This window comes from Carex rostrata, chromosome 5 (assembly GCF_964058835.1).
Source record: "Carex rostrata chromosome 5, lpCarRost1.2, whole genome shotgun sequence".
In the NCBI taxonomy this organism is placed as follows: domain Eukaryota; kingdom Viridiplantae; phylum Streptophyta; class Magnoliopsida; order Poales; family Cyperaceae; genus Carex; species Carex rostrata.
The window spans coordinates 9,794,126-9,808,993 of record NC_135922.1 but is presented as its reverse complement, the minus strand read 5'-3'; the positions used below and the strand labels follow the sequence as shown (position 1 = coordinate 9,808,993).

The 14,868-nt window shown below is 33.1% G+C and overlaps 1 protein-coding gene across 1 annotated transcript; it reads left to right on the top strand.

Annotated features, from left to right (window-relative positions):
* Nucleotides 1-5,522: 5,522 nt before the first annotated feature.
* Nucleotides 5,523-14,545, top strand: SGR2 (shoot gravitropism 2 (SGR2)). The gene is made up of 22 exons (XM_078302154.1): nt 5,523-5,826; nt 5,923-6,202; nt 6,677-6,777; nt 6,872-7,030; nt 7,501-7,653; nt 7,743-7,814; nt 8,577-8,699; nt 9,169-9,219; nt 9,307-9,477; nt 9,910-10,059; nt 10,631-11,032; nt 11,488-11,527; nt 11,652-11,767; nt 11,848-11,920; nt 12,106-12,208; nt 12,294-12,387; nt 12,473-12,535; nt 12,630-12,678; nt 12,781-12,881; nt 12,975-13,021; nt 13,516-13,725; nt 14,263-14,545. Coding segments are annotated over exons 2-22 (2,556 nt in total). The 5' UTR covers nt 5,523-5,826; nt 5,923-5,925; the 3' UTR covers nt 14,264-14,545.
* Nucleotides 14,546-14,868: the final 323 nt, after the last annotated feature.

Here is a 14,868-nt window from a genome sequence, read left to right as displayed (position 1 = left end):
GTATAATTTGCAAAAATTTAAAGCTAGGTTATGCTAGATGCAACCAAGTTTGGCATCTCCCACTGCGTAAGAAGTTAACCCTGTTGCCAGTTGATCTTACACTGACATGAGGCAAAGAACAAATCAAAACATACCAGAAAATCCAACAATTATTATTTCATGTTGGTTTTTTTTTTTGGCCATTTTTCAAATTTTCCTTTTTTACTCCCTAACTGTGGCAAAAATGATAATATTAAAAACTTCGGAGGGCATTCCGGAGAATGTGTCATTATTATGTTTGATCCACGTATGGTTATTTCAAATCTCAATCACATTGCTATACATCAAGAAAGAAACATTTTTCATTAGTAATGATATATAAGAAGTATAATAATTTGTTAGTACTGATGCCATTATTCTTACAAAATGCTAGGTGGGAGATTAGAACTGTATAATTATCAGAATGTAAGTACTGTTCCATCAAAAAGATGATAAATTTCATTTATAACCTACAAGAATAGTATTTTTATTACAACATAGAAAGATTCTGTGCTTGGATCCCTGCATGAAACCATATTCATTATTATAATATTAATTATTTATTAACTCATGTTCTAGTTACAACTATTCTGGTAATGAACCATAATACTGGTACAGAGTACAAACTAGGTAAGAATTTCACTATGTAATCAATATTCACAAAAGATGATTTACAAGAGGCAAATATATGACAAAATATAATGATAAATGAGCAATTATTGATAAAGTAGGGTTCAAATTGCAAAATAAGAAGGGGTCCTCTAATCTATTGGAAGCAGGTTAATCTATTTTACAAATTATCTTTGTCAGATTATTTTCTTCACCAGAATTCATAAATAATAGATTAGATGCATTTAATGGAGGTTACTAATTATATGATACTGTAACAATAGTCTATGTCACTATAACAGGTAAAGAAATCAATGGAATTGAAAAAGTGGCGTATTGATCTTTTCAGTATCAAGAGTCTTTTTAGAGTGGAAAAAACATGCTGTGATGTGACTAATACGCTGTAATTTTGGTCTCGTGTCGTGCTGTGTTGTGATTAAGTTAATTTTTTACGTGTCGTGCCGTGACTAAAATGTCAAGGGGTGGTCACGTTACGCGAATGATCACGTTGTGCCCAAACGTGCCGTGATCAAACGTGACTCGAGTGACAATTTGATCAAAATTTAGGTTAGTTTATTCAAGATTAACCATTTGATCAAGATTTACGGTCCTAATTACACGTGATTTGCGTGACCACGTGCCGTGCCAATTTTTTTGAAGATGATCACAACACGCGAATCATATGACACATAATACGCGAGTCACGACAAGTAACTGACATACATACCGTACCGTTCCGTATCGTAAATGTACTGTTCTATGATGAAACTGGCTCCGTCATACCACTTTTTCCACACTAGTCTCTTTGACAATTTGAAAAGGAGTCTTCAACTTGGCCACCTCCAGATCCAATTCATTGCTCTCTTTATCTCCTTCCTCCCCATCCATATATATAGATATTGTGAAAGCCACTACGGTCTGACGGGCCTTATAAACACACAGAGATACTGTGGGAATATATTGGAGGTACATGCCTTTTGGTATCCCAACCCCATTCAGTTTTGTCAACACATGCACTGCTTGTAATTAATTGTACAAAAACAAACAGTGTGTTGAAGTTTGTAAAATATTATAACTATAGAATGTTGTAAGTAGATTTCTCCTTACGAAAAAATAATATTAATTATTAAAGAAGTAATATGCTCGTTGTGCAATCAATGTTAATTTTTTTTATTTTTTGGTGTTCAACTTGAAATTAAAGATGACGAGAAAATGACTAATATTGCAGAAAAAACTGAGATATGAGACGGGTTACCCGTGACCCGTTCCGGGTAACCCGTTAGGGGTAACGGGTAGGGCGGGTAGACGGGTAGGATGGGTACGGGTACAACCCGCAACGGGTAGACGGGTAGTTTTCCCAAAACCTCTACCCTACCCGTTTATTACCCGTACCCGTTGCGGGTTGACGGGTACGGGCGGGTTTTTTTTTTTTTTCTTTTCTGTTTTTTCTGAATTTTTATGCTTTGAGATTCGTGCCAAGTTAAAGGACATATCCCGAAGTCCGTTTAGATATAGGAGTCCGTTTTGAGATTCATGCCAAATTAAAATTAACGACTCAGATCTCATTCTACTCAGTCAGGTATTGCACTGGATCTGAATTCTATAGGGGTCAATTTGAGATTCATGCCAAATTAAAATTGACGGCTCAGATCTCATTCTACTCAGTCAGGTATTGCACTGAATCTGAATTCTAAAAGTAGGCCGCCAAAAATATTTTGAAATTCAAATTTTGAAACGGGTCGGGTACGGGTAGGCGGGTAGACGGGTACGGGTAGGCGGGTCCGGGTAGACGGGTAAACGGGTACGGGTACAACGGGTTTTTTTTCAAATTGGGTTGTCCGGTCCGTTTATTACCCGTACCCGTCTACCCGTCTACCCGTTTGTACCCGGGCAACGGGTACGGGTACCTCGGGTAACGGGTACGGACCGGGTAAAACGGGTTGAACCCCTAACGGGTTTAGCAAAACTCTAGATATGACACCCTGAGAAAAAATAGTAAAAGAAAAAAAAATATGCAACGTCTAATTTGCAACATAGGATCTATAAATGAATTCAGATTCTGATAGGCTTAAATACTGAATCTATAAAAAATAAAAATGTCAGTAGATCAACAATAATATTAGAATATACGAGCAGAACAGTTTGTGAGGTATTTATATAATTGCATATTTTAAAAGATATATATAACGGGTCAAGTTGACCCGCTTCCATTCATCAAACAAAGCTAGAGTTTTGTACAATCTTTTAATGCAAAATTGAGTTGCAACTTGACAAATATGGAAATTGTCATTTGTCAGTGTCTTATGCAAAGAAAGGAACATTTCCTTGGAGCATGTTTTGGATATGTGCGCCATATTTTTATGGGTATCATTAAAAAATAAAATTAAAAATAATTACTTTTAAATTATACTTTTTGAAATTAGAAGTGTATTATTTCTCAATAATGTTACTTGCAGGAATAATAATTTTCAAATCAAAATGTTATTTGCAAATTTTATTTAATGATATTTCTGAAATATGCTCATATTTATTTGAAAAAAATATATATACATGTCTCAATCATAATTTAGACATGACATATATTAAATCCGAGAGCCAATAATTTAATTTTTACTCGCAGTTGATTGTAGTTTAGACATTATATTTTGTTATACTATTAATTATTATTTTTTGAAATCGCTTTTCGTCCTTATTTTATAATTATATTTAATGTAAACATAATGGATCACTTGATAAAAATTATCTTGACACTATTGACAATGAGAAAAATAAAATAAACTTTAAAGTTACATGAAGTATAATTTATATAATAAAACCATTATACAAATAAAAAAACGCAGACTTAGTTCCTGTTTAGTACTCAGTAATTTAATTATTTTGTTTCAAAACTCCAAAGTTCATGATTATTTTTGTATTAGTAACTATACTCAAAGTCTCAAATTGTTTTGAGTATTTAATTAGTGACATATCAATTCTTCAAATAATATTTTTGAAATAATTCCACCTTGTTAAACAAAAAAAATTAAATGCTATGAATTTTTTTTTCTGAAATGTGGGTCCGGTAACCACACTTTGCTATCCGACCCGCTACAATTCAGACATAAAAAATCTAGATTTCAAACCTCCTAAAAAATTATTTTCTTGACTATATGTTGTGTCATACCATGTAACAATCAAATATATCCTCAAACAACAAACTGCTACACGTAAGACAACACAGTGTAAGACGCAAAGAAAAAATAAACATGCTGAGGAATCCAAACGCTAATATTCCTTTCTTCCAAGTTTCAAGTTATTTCTTTCTTTCTTTTTCTCTTTTGTACTGTTAACTAATTGTTCCATTTCAAGTTATTTCTTTCGGAGTTCATATCCTCTGAGGTAGCTGAATATTTCTATTTAGATCCAGACCGTTAAATAAGAAACAGACCCTTTAATATTTGTGTTGAAGTTTGGACGGCTATTTAATCATTAAAGAAGTAATATGCTTGTTGTGGATTAAATATTAATTATTTTTTTTGGTGCTCAACATGTAATTAAAGATGACTAAATTGCAACAAAACTGAGATATGACACTCGGAGAAAAAATTGTAAAAAAAAAAAAAAAAATTGTACGCAATATCTAATTTGCAACATATATATATAGTTTCCATATATAAATGAATTCATTCTGATAAGCTTAAATACTGAATTTATATATATAAAAAAAATGTCAGTAGATCAACATTCAACAATAATATTAGAACACAAGACCAATAGTTTTGTGAGGTTTTTCTATAATTGTATATATATATATTTTTTAAATATAACGGGTCAAGTTGACCCGCTTCCATTCATCGAACAAAGCTAGAGTTTTGTACAATCTGTTCATGCAAAATTGTCATTTGTCAGTGTCTTATGCAAAGAAAGGAATATTTCCTTGGAGCATTTTTGTCTAGATTATATAAGTTTCTTAGATGTGGGCCATATTTTTATGGGTAGAATTAAAAAATAAAATTAATAAATGCAATTGTTTTCGAAATCTGTCTAATTGAAAAGAAAGAAAATTAAAAAATAAATAAATTAGAAATAATTTATTTTAAATTAGACATTTTCTCAAACTAGATATTACTTGCAGGAATAATTATTTCAAATATATTCAGTCTCAAATTTTTTGACAATTTAATTAGTGACATATAAATTCTTGAATTAATATTTTTGACAATATTTTCACTTCAAATAATATTTTTAACAATGAAAAAAAAATTCGGAAATGTGGATCCGGTAACCACATTGCTAATCCGACCTAACTTTCAAACTTCCTCAAATAAATGATCTTCTTGACTATATCTTGTGTCATACCATGTAACAAGCAAATAGATACTCTAAGAACAAACCGCTACACATAAAACAACACAGTGTAAGACGCAAAGAAAAAAAATATGCTGAGGAATCAAAACGTTAATATTCCTTTCTTCAAGTTATTTCTTTCTTTCTTTTTCTCTTTTGTACTGTTAACTAATTGTTCCATTTCAAGTAATTTCTTGCGGAGTTCTTATACTCTGTGGTAACAGAATATTCCTGTTTATATTCTAACCGTCCGATCAAAATCCGATCTGAACATGGACGGTCCAGATATAAGAATAAATATTCAGTTATCTTAGCGATTGAATCCGCATTGCACATAAAAGGATTCCCTAAAGTAACTTAAATATTGTGCTGATATATGGACCGTCCGATTAGAATCCGGACAATCCGAACCGAGGAAGAATGCACAATATCTCTATAATATTCGTGCAAAGAAGATCGGACGGTGTGGGTACAATCTCATAATTTGAGTAACCTTACATGATATGATTTCATACTGCACATGGTCGGTTCTTTCTTCCGTATCTAAATTTTCTAATCTCTCTCTCTCTCTCGCTCGCTGTGCAGTGAACCTTCGCGATGCATCACTAATTGAAGAAAGCAAGGAGAAATTCAAAGAGAAATAAGAGAGAGAGAGATTCAATCTCCCAATCAGAGCGGTGAGCATTGTTCCCATACAATCTCAATTGAAATCTTGTGATAAATGGTAGAGATTTAACGAGAATCAGAATTGGTGGAGCAAAATTACGTTACTACCCTTCCTTGCCGTGGCCTGAGAAGAGAAGCGTCATTGATTAGTTCTGATCGTAATAATTCTCTGAACAAATTAGCAATATCTTCGTCTTTTCGTTTCAGGTCACCTCCTCCCTTCTGTTGAAATTCTAACTAGGGTTTCAGTGGTAAAATCTGTAAATTCAGATAATAATTTGGGGTATTTTATCTGAATTTTAGACCATGAATTCCGAGCTGTCTGAGAAAGACAAGCAAGCGAATGGATCAAGCAACTATGTGGATGAATCAGAGGCCTCCACATCAGCATCGGCCAATTACTCGCATGTAGAAGAGCAAACCTCTCCAGATTTATTGAAGAACACACCATCAAATATAGCAAGGTTAGAGGATGTGATAGAGCAGTGTAAGGCTCGGCAAAAGTACCTTGCAAGAACTACAAGCCCTTCTGACGGAGAGGATGTTCGCTGGTATTTTTGCAAATTGCCCCTTGCTGAGAGAGGTATACTTTTTTTTTTCTTTATGCAAGGTAGAACAATAGTAAATAAAAGGTATATATGTATAGTTACAGTACCTTCTTTTTTTGTTGCGTTGTACCAGTATAACATTATTATTGATTTGATACAATTTCCCTTTTTTAAGGAGTATAGTTCATTGTGCCCCAGTATAGTTCATTTTTTTACCAGTAAAATTACATGCTGGTTGAAAAGCTGAGCTGTGAAGTAACAGTCCTTTTCTATGAAAATAGCTAAAATGTACCAGTAAAAACAATGAACTATGATTGTTACTTCACAGCTTTTCAATCATCATATAATTTTTAATTACTGTTTAATAAGAAATAGAATTGGGTTAGTTACTTTCCCAATATAGTCAATTACGGATGTTTTATCTGTTGAAATAGAAATTCTCACCTGTGTTTGCTAACACTTTTTTAGTAGTGCTTACACACTAATATGTGATGAAAATAAATGTGCAGAGCTTTCAGCAGCAGTACCTCGAACAGAGATGGTTGGGAAAAGTGACTATTTTCGATTTAGCAGGAGAGACTCCCTTGCACTTGAGGCTTCTTTCTTACAGGTCATATATGATAATAACTAAAAAAAATTGCAGATCTCTAAAATTTCACATTACTTGTTTTGTCTGAATTCTCTGTAGCATTGTTAAACTACAGAGGGAAGAAGAGTTGCTTGCGTATTGGTGGAAAGAGTATGCAGAGTGCAGTGAAGGCCCAAGTGGGTCCCGCTCAGCCAGTAAGGATACTGAATCAGACTATTTATATCAAGTTGAGGAAGAACGGGTTGGTGTACCCGTCAAGGGAGGTCTCTATGAGGTAAACAAATATAAAGGATGAATCAATCGTTTTATACTACAATATAGCAATAGCAATAGCAATGTCAAATAATTTGATTAGGGGGTTCATGTCATGCTCCCCTATCAATCCACTTCTGATGACCTATCATGAGTTCAGACCTTACTGAGAAGGTTTCAGACAGAAGCAGTGAGGAGGGGGGGACCTTATAATGCTTGCACTGTTAGTAATAGCCTCTACTCAAAATGTTAATGTTGTGGATCATAGGCTATTATGTCCCATAATTTGCAGTTGAAAATCCTTGTAGCTAAAATCAACTAGCAATTTTTGGGTTTATCGCAAATGAAACCCCATCATATAAACCTAAGTAAGGGTTGAGCAAAGCAACAATTATAAATTTCCTGTTTTGCAAATTGGCAACCAAAAATAGAAGGTTAGATTTTGTTCTGACAAAACCTGAAGTTAAGTTAGACTTACAAAAAATCTTATAGGTAGATTTGATGAGGAGACACTGTTTCCCTGTTTACTGGAATGGAGAGAACAGACGTGTGTTGAGAGGCCACTGGTATGCGAAAGCGGGGCCAGACTGGATTCCTTTGCGTGAAGATGTTGCCGAGCAGCTTGAGCTTGCGTACCAGTGCCAGGTACAATCCTAGACTTACCTTATAAAGTGAAAAGTTAAATCTCACTAAAACTAGGGGTAATTATGTCATAAAAATTAATGTATTGCTAGGTTTGGCACCGGCGCAAGTTTCAACAATCAGGGCAATTTGCTGCTCGTGTTGATCTACTGGGTACCTCACAGGTATGTAAGAATTATTAGTATTAATTAGAAACTTGTCTTTTTGTTAAATAAGACTGCACATCCCTGAAAAATTGGAAATTTTGCCCTTTATAAAACATTGGAAACTCAGAAACGTTATTAAATAAATATTCCTGAAAATTGTTTATCGCTTCTCTTTTATTGTAAGCTTGAAGGATATTGAAAAAATAAGAGAGTGAGGCCCTGGGACTATGCATAGCGCAGATTGGTCCGTACTACGGATCAATTTTTTTGTTTTCAAAGTTCAAGTAGTTGATCTGAACCATTCAAGGTGATTTCTATACAAAAATGTACTTTCAGACTAAATTTTCATATATTTTAGAATTTTTTTACTATTTTTTAGATAGTTAGATGATCACTACTTTTGAATTGTCTAGAATCTTTAGATCAAGTGGTTTTCTATCTATCTGAAAAAATTATAAAAAATGTAAAATTTGATCTACAAGTACATTTTCATATGGAGATCATGTTGAACAGTTCAGATCAATTGTTTTGACTTTGAAAATGGATATATTGATCCATAGTACGGACCAATATGTGCTATGCATAGTACCATAGCCTCACTCAAAATATGATGTAGCTTAGACATTTATTCTTTTCTTTCTTTCATAAACAGTAAGGAACAAGCGTATAACAGATAATTTTTATCATGGGGGGCGTTGATGTTTCCCATTTTTCTGTGGTAGTAGACATCATATATTGTGCTATACATTTTTAAATTAGATATCGCACCTTGTTATGTAGGGTTCTCATGCTTTATTCACTGGAGAAGATGGCAATTGGGAGGCATTACTTGTGCATAGTGGTGGCAACAGTGCCAAGTTAAGGCGTGGTTTCTCTTCCTCTGGATCATCTAAACCCACTCAGGTTAGAGACTTCCATGCTGCTAATATCTCATTGAGCAGGTTTTAAATGCCTCACATCCTTATCTCTATTTTCAAAGTCCAAACAGTTGATTTGAATCAATCAACATGATTTTCATATTAAAGTGTTATTAAAGTGTGCTTGGAGATCAAATGTTATATTTTTTGAAATTTTTTTACTATTTTTTTAGATAGGTACAAAATCACTGTTTTTGGATGGTCCATAATCTTCTGAAAAACAGTGATTTTTTACCTATCTAAAAAAATAGTAAAACGTTTTCCAAAATTATAAAATTTGGGTCTCCAAGCATATTTTAGTATGGAGAACATGTTGAGCGGTTCGGATTAACTGTTTAGACTATGAAAACAGAGATAAAGATGTGAGGCATCAAAGACATGAGGCATAGAATTTGGGTATCCAAGCATATCTCGACCGTCAATTCTGACCTCTATGTTTCCTTTTTGCTTGTTAGGATGAGTTGCGGCAACAAAAAGAGGAAGAGATGGATGACTACTGTTCTCAGGTAATGACTTTGCTTCCTTTTCACACGATTGGATATGTAATAGATGCACTAGTTCAATTTTTTTTAATGTTTTATGTGTTGTGGCAGGTGCCTGTGGGGCATCTAGTATTCATGATTCACGGAATTGGTCAGAGACTAGAGAAAGCAAACCTAGTAGATGATGTGGTTGACTTTAGACGTGTAACAACGAGTTTAGCTGAGAGATTTTTGACACCGTATCAGAGAAGCACCCAACGTGTTCTCTTCATTCCTTGCCAGGTACGGTCACACGCTAGAAGAAGAATGAATGGGGTACTGCAAAATTGAATTTAAGAGTAATATGTCATGGGTACTGCAAAATTGAATTTTTTACCCAAATCTATTACTGTGTCTATTAAACTTGTTTTTATGTACAAATAATGAAGTTTTAAATGTAATGAGTTTTTCAAAACTATTAAATTTAAATTTCAAAATTCTAATGAATTTAGGTCTTCTTTCAAAAATAGAATGAATGGGGGCCAATTGATTTCCTATGTAACTTAAGAGTAAAATGTCATGAGTGCTGTAAAATTGATCACTATTCTCAGCATGTATTTTTTTTATGATTGACCCCCATAGTTTGAAAGTATTGCTCCGGCCCAGGTACACATACTCACAAAATGAGGAAATTAATTTTAAAGTTTAGTGTAATTGGATGTGTATTTGGTACAGTGGAGAAAGGCTCTGAGGTTGAGTGGTGAGAGTACAGTTGAGAAAATTACATTGGATGGTGTGCGGGGCCTACGTGTCGCACTAGGAGCAACTGTTCATGATGTTTTGTATTACATGAGCCCAATATATTGTCAGCAGATTATCGACTCGGTATATATATTTGTTTCCTTCTTATTTTTATTGTTATCTAATTAGGAATTCATTCACTTCTAGAATAAGCCGAACAAGGGATACAGATGTCTCACTTTATGTTGTGTAGGGGTGTTCATTGGGTCCGGTTTATTTGGTTTACATCCGAACCGAAAAAGTTATGTTTAAATGGATCGGTTTGGTAGAATTTTTGGATTACTTTGGTTTTATATTTGGTTTGGTTTAGATTTTTCAAAACTGAACCAACCAAATTCTATAGGTTCAAATCCATACTTCGGTTTTTGGACTGAATAGAAAGAAATTTTTTTGTTTGGATATTTTAGAACATCTACATATTTTGTGTGTAATGTCAACAACTAATTCATGGATGGAATTGAACAATGTGTGTAATGTCAAAAACTATTTATATTTGGATCGGTTTAGATTTTTCAAAACCGAAAAAGACTGAGAACTCTATATGGTTCAATTCCTCTGACTTGTTTTTCTTACATTATTTGCCTCAAATCATAAACTTGTACAAACTACAAATTAACTCATTGGCATTACATAAATTTAATCTATTTATTGTCAGGTCTCAAGCCAGTTGAACACATTATACATGAAATTTCTGAAGCGAAACCCTGGGTACAGTGGGAAGGTCTCATTATATGGCCACTCTTTAGGCAGCGTTCTCTCATATGACATCCTTTGTCACCAAAACCGCCTCATTTCTCCATTTCCCATTGATTCCGTGACTTTTGGGGCAGTTAAAGATCAAGGAGATGATGTGGTTAGTGGCCCCCACCAGTCAGATTTGTCTGCTTCACAACCTGAGAAGGTTGATAGGGACATATGTCACCACGTGTCATTCTCTGATGAAATAGTTACTGATGACTTGAAAGTGGAAAACGGAGAGACATCACATGCCCTTGAAACTGGATCGGAAGGTGAAAAATTGGAAAACAAAGAGCATAATTCATCTTTGGAGGAGGAGGTATGCTAATATTAAAATGTCAAAAAAGAGGAAACATGGTTGAGCACGAGTTAAGATTATGGCCAATCTGATACTGGCACAAATTAAAGAGAGTAGAAAGCACTAAGATGTCAAAAACTGTATCAACACGGATATTAAAATGTGCTTGGAGACCAAATTTTACATTTTTTAGAAAAAAATAATTACTACCTCTTTAGATAGGTAGAAAAGCACCGTCTTTTTTGTGGTCCTGCTGAATCAATGGATTTCTTACCTATCTAAAAAATTAGTAAAATGTTGTAAAATTTGGTCTCCAAGCACATTTTAGTATGGAGATCATGTAAAACGGTTTGGATTGACTATTTGGACTATGAAACCAGGGATATGGGCATAAAGTAAAATTTGTTTTTTTTTTTTTGAAGTTGATTTTGCAAATATTTATGTATAAAAGAATACAAATATGCTTAAATATGTAGGTAAAGATGCTTAAAGCCAGAATAGCACAGCTTGAGGAAGGTATTTATAATCAATTTTCTTAGTTTATTTTGTGCCCCAGGTGTTTTTTCTTCGAGGGATGTATCATTTATACTGTAGTTTTCTCTGTATTAGAATAACTTTAACAATTTATTGTGGTAAACAGGAGAAGAACCTAGATCTGAAAATAAACAATCGATACTGAGAAAAGTTTCCAAGGTGCAAAATGAAAAGGAAATCTCTCATAAGCCATACATACGCTATACCAAGCTTGATTTCAAGGTACTAACTACTTTCTTACATTGTAATTATTTGTTCCTACTGTATTTTTTATATCTTCTGGTATTCTTTTACATTTGTAGGTGGATACGTTTTATGCTGTGGGGTCACCTCTTGGAGTGTTTTTGGCCCTACGTAATGTCCGTATAGGAATCGGTAATGAAACTCAATTTTTTTTGTGAAAGTTTTATTTTGTTAATATTTATTTGAAAGGGTGACAACATCAAAAATCACGTCTTAAAATATTGTTACTGAGAGAAAATGATGTAACAACATTATAATGAATATGTACAAGTTCTTTAGGTAATCTTGGTATGTATTTTTTTTTTTTTATATAAAAGGCCGGGGTCATGATTATTGGCAAGATGAGAAGATACAAGAAGAGATGCCTTCTTGCTGTCAGATGTTTAACATTTTTCATCCTTTTGATCCTGTAGCGTACCGGTATGCAATATTCACTGGTTTGAAAAATAACAAAAAATATGTAAATGTATACAAGATATGAAAATATTTTATTCTTTTCATGCAGAATCGAACCCCTTGTATGTGAGGAATATATCAACATACGTCCAGTAATAGTCCCATATCACAGAGGTGGCAAGAGGCTTCATGTTGGATTTAAGGTTCTGTTATTTTGTTTATCTTTGACTATTTAATTTATGCAAATTATGGTATGAATTTATTAATATTTTTATTACTAAAATTCAGGAGTTTAAAGACGAGATTGCAACAGTTTCTAATGCTGTGGCAACTCATGTCAGCTCTTTGAAGGTAACAAAACCTTGTCTTTTGCTATGGTTTTTATTTTGTTCTCATTATCAGTTATTAGTAACCTTTATATTTATTTATTTATTTATGTAATTAGGAAAAAGCAATTAATGTTCTCCAGCCAAAAGGCAAAGAAACTATAGAAGGTACTTTGCTAAACAATATGTATATTATATCCTTATTATCAAGCATTCATTTATTTAGCCTGTACTGACACAGTGCGGAATTAATTATTTGAAATGTTTTAGAGAAACCCGAAAGCTTCCATAAGAAAGAAAGGTCATATGGTTCTTTAATGATGGAGAGACTAACAGGTTCCGAAGAAGGCCGTATTGATCATGTGCTTCAGGTTATTATTATTTTTTTTAGTAATTTAATTTTCTTGTTCTAAATTTTTTTTTTATTGCTAACTACTTTTTCTTTTAATATGAAACTTTTTCAGCATAAAACATTTCAGCACCCCTATATTCTGGCTTTAGGATCTCATACGTAAGTAATTCTAAGTATGATTTAGAGTGAGGCTATGGTACTATGCATAGCGCATTTTGGTCCGTACTATGGATCAATTTATCTGTTTCTAAGCTCCAAATAGTCGATATAAACAGTTCAACATGATTACTATATGAAAATATATTTGTAGATCAAATTTTATAATTTTTATAATTTTTTTACTATTGTTTTTGAATCCATAAAGTGATAAAGTCACCTGAACTAAATATTCTAGACCATTCAAAAGTAGTGATTTTCGACATATCAATTCATAAAAATATAAAATTTAGTCTGCAAGTACAGTACAAGTTTCATATGGCGATCATGTTGAATGACTGTTTGAATTTTGAAAACGAAAATATTGATCTAAAATACAGACCAATATGCTCTATGCATAGTACCACAGTCTCACTTTATGATTTCCTTTTTTTATTTGAAGGAACTTTTTATGGGAGTATGTGTGATTTTTATTGCTTTTTGCACTTTATATGCAGAAATTACTGGAGAGATCATGACACAGCGCTTTTCATTCTAAAACACTTGTACCGAGACATACCAGAAGAACCACCATCAGATGATAGTAAACCAATAAAGTTATTTTACGAGCGGGACCCGATAGATGAAGAAACCCCTTTGACCTTTTCTGACAGAGTAGCGGTTCGTGAGTTCTCTAGAAAAGCCAGAAAGTACTTGAAACAACAATAGTAAGTGTTCTTTGTCCCAATCCATTGTTTATTTGTAATAATTACATATTTAACCCTGCAAATTATTGAATTATCATGTGTACTTTCTGCAAAATGAGAAATTTCTGCAAAAAGAGTAGGCTAAAATGCACTATTGTTTTCAAAATCCAAACTGGCAATCTGAACTGCGCAACATGATCTCCATGTTAAAATGTGCTTGGAGACCAAATTTTATATTTTTGGAAATTTTTTACTATTTTTTAAATAGGTACAAAATCACTGTTTTGGATGGTCCAAAATCTTCTCAAAACCAGTTATTTGTACCTATCTGGAAAAAATAGTAAAATAATGCAAAATAAAAATTTTAAATTTGGTCTCCAAGCACATTTTTTATATGGAGATAACACTAAATGGTTCAGATCGATTTTTTGAACGTTGCAAACAGAGATATTGATCTATAGCACGGGCCATTCTGCGCTTTGGTAAAATCATGAACATCTTTGTACTGCTAAAATAGTAGACTCTAAAATTTACAGTTTTTATTTTTTTTCACCACAGGTAAATTTTTCTAGCAAAGCAATTTCAGTAAAGATCATTGGAGGCATCATATACTGCAAGTTGCCAATGCCTGACTGATGATGTACATTTTTTTAAATGATGTAAATACACGTACACACAGAACAGTTGTATAAATTTAGTGTATTTGTTGCCTAAGGGCTTTTCACCTCAAAAATGAAAAGAAAAGACCAAAAAAAAAAAAAGGTAGCTAGTGTAACTCAAAGAATCTTTTCGTTTTTGTTTCAATTTTTTGATGGAGCAAGAAAACAGTTCTGTTCAAATTTAGTTGTCATCCTTCTGTTTTAACAAGGGGATGTGTTACATTAACAACAAATTTTGTTGATAATCGTGACAACTAAGATAACACTTGTTGAAATTGATGAAAAACAAACAAAAATATTCTGATATGTTATACCTTGTATCAAAATTTATGTACATTCAGCTATATGAAGGCTATATATGATGTTGAAATTTAATTTGTGATTAATCATCTAAAGTTAGAAATGGATCTAAGAAGAACTGTCAAAAAGGTCTAAATATAGAATGGCATTTCATTGGTAAAAGGAGGAGTAAAATGTCTAAATTTGCAAAGCATGAACTTTGATA

What these genes read in the sequence shown, in the direction of transcription:
- SGR2 (XM_078302154.1), top strand. Translation starts at nt 5,926, where the DNA reads ATGAATTCCGAGCTGTCTGAGAAAGACAAGCAAGCGAATGGATCAAGC. An exon ending in TCAAGGGAGGTCTCTATGAG is followed by an intron (nt 7,031 to 7,500) that starts GTAAACAAATAT and finishes AAAATCTTATAG; the next exon opens with GTAGATTTGATGAGGAGACA. An exon ending in CTCATGTCAGCTCTTTGAAG is followed by an intron (nt 12,536 to 12,629) that starts GTAACAAAACCT and finishes TTATGTAATTAG; the next exon opens with GAAAAAGCAATTAATGTTCT.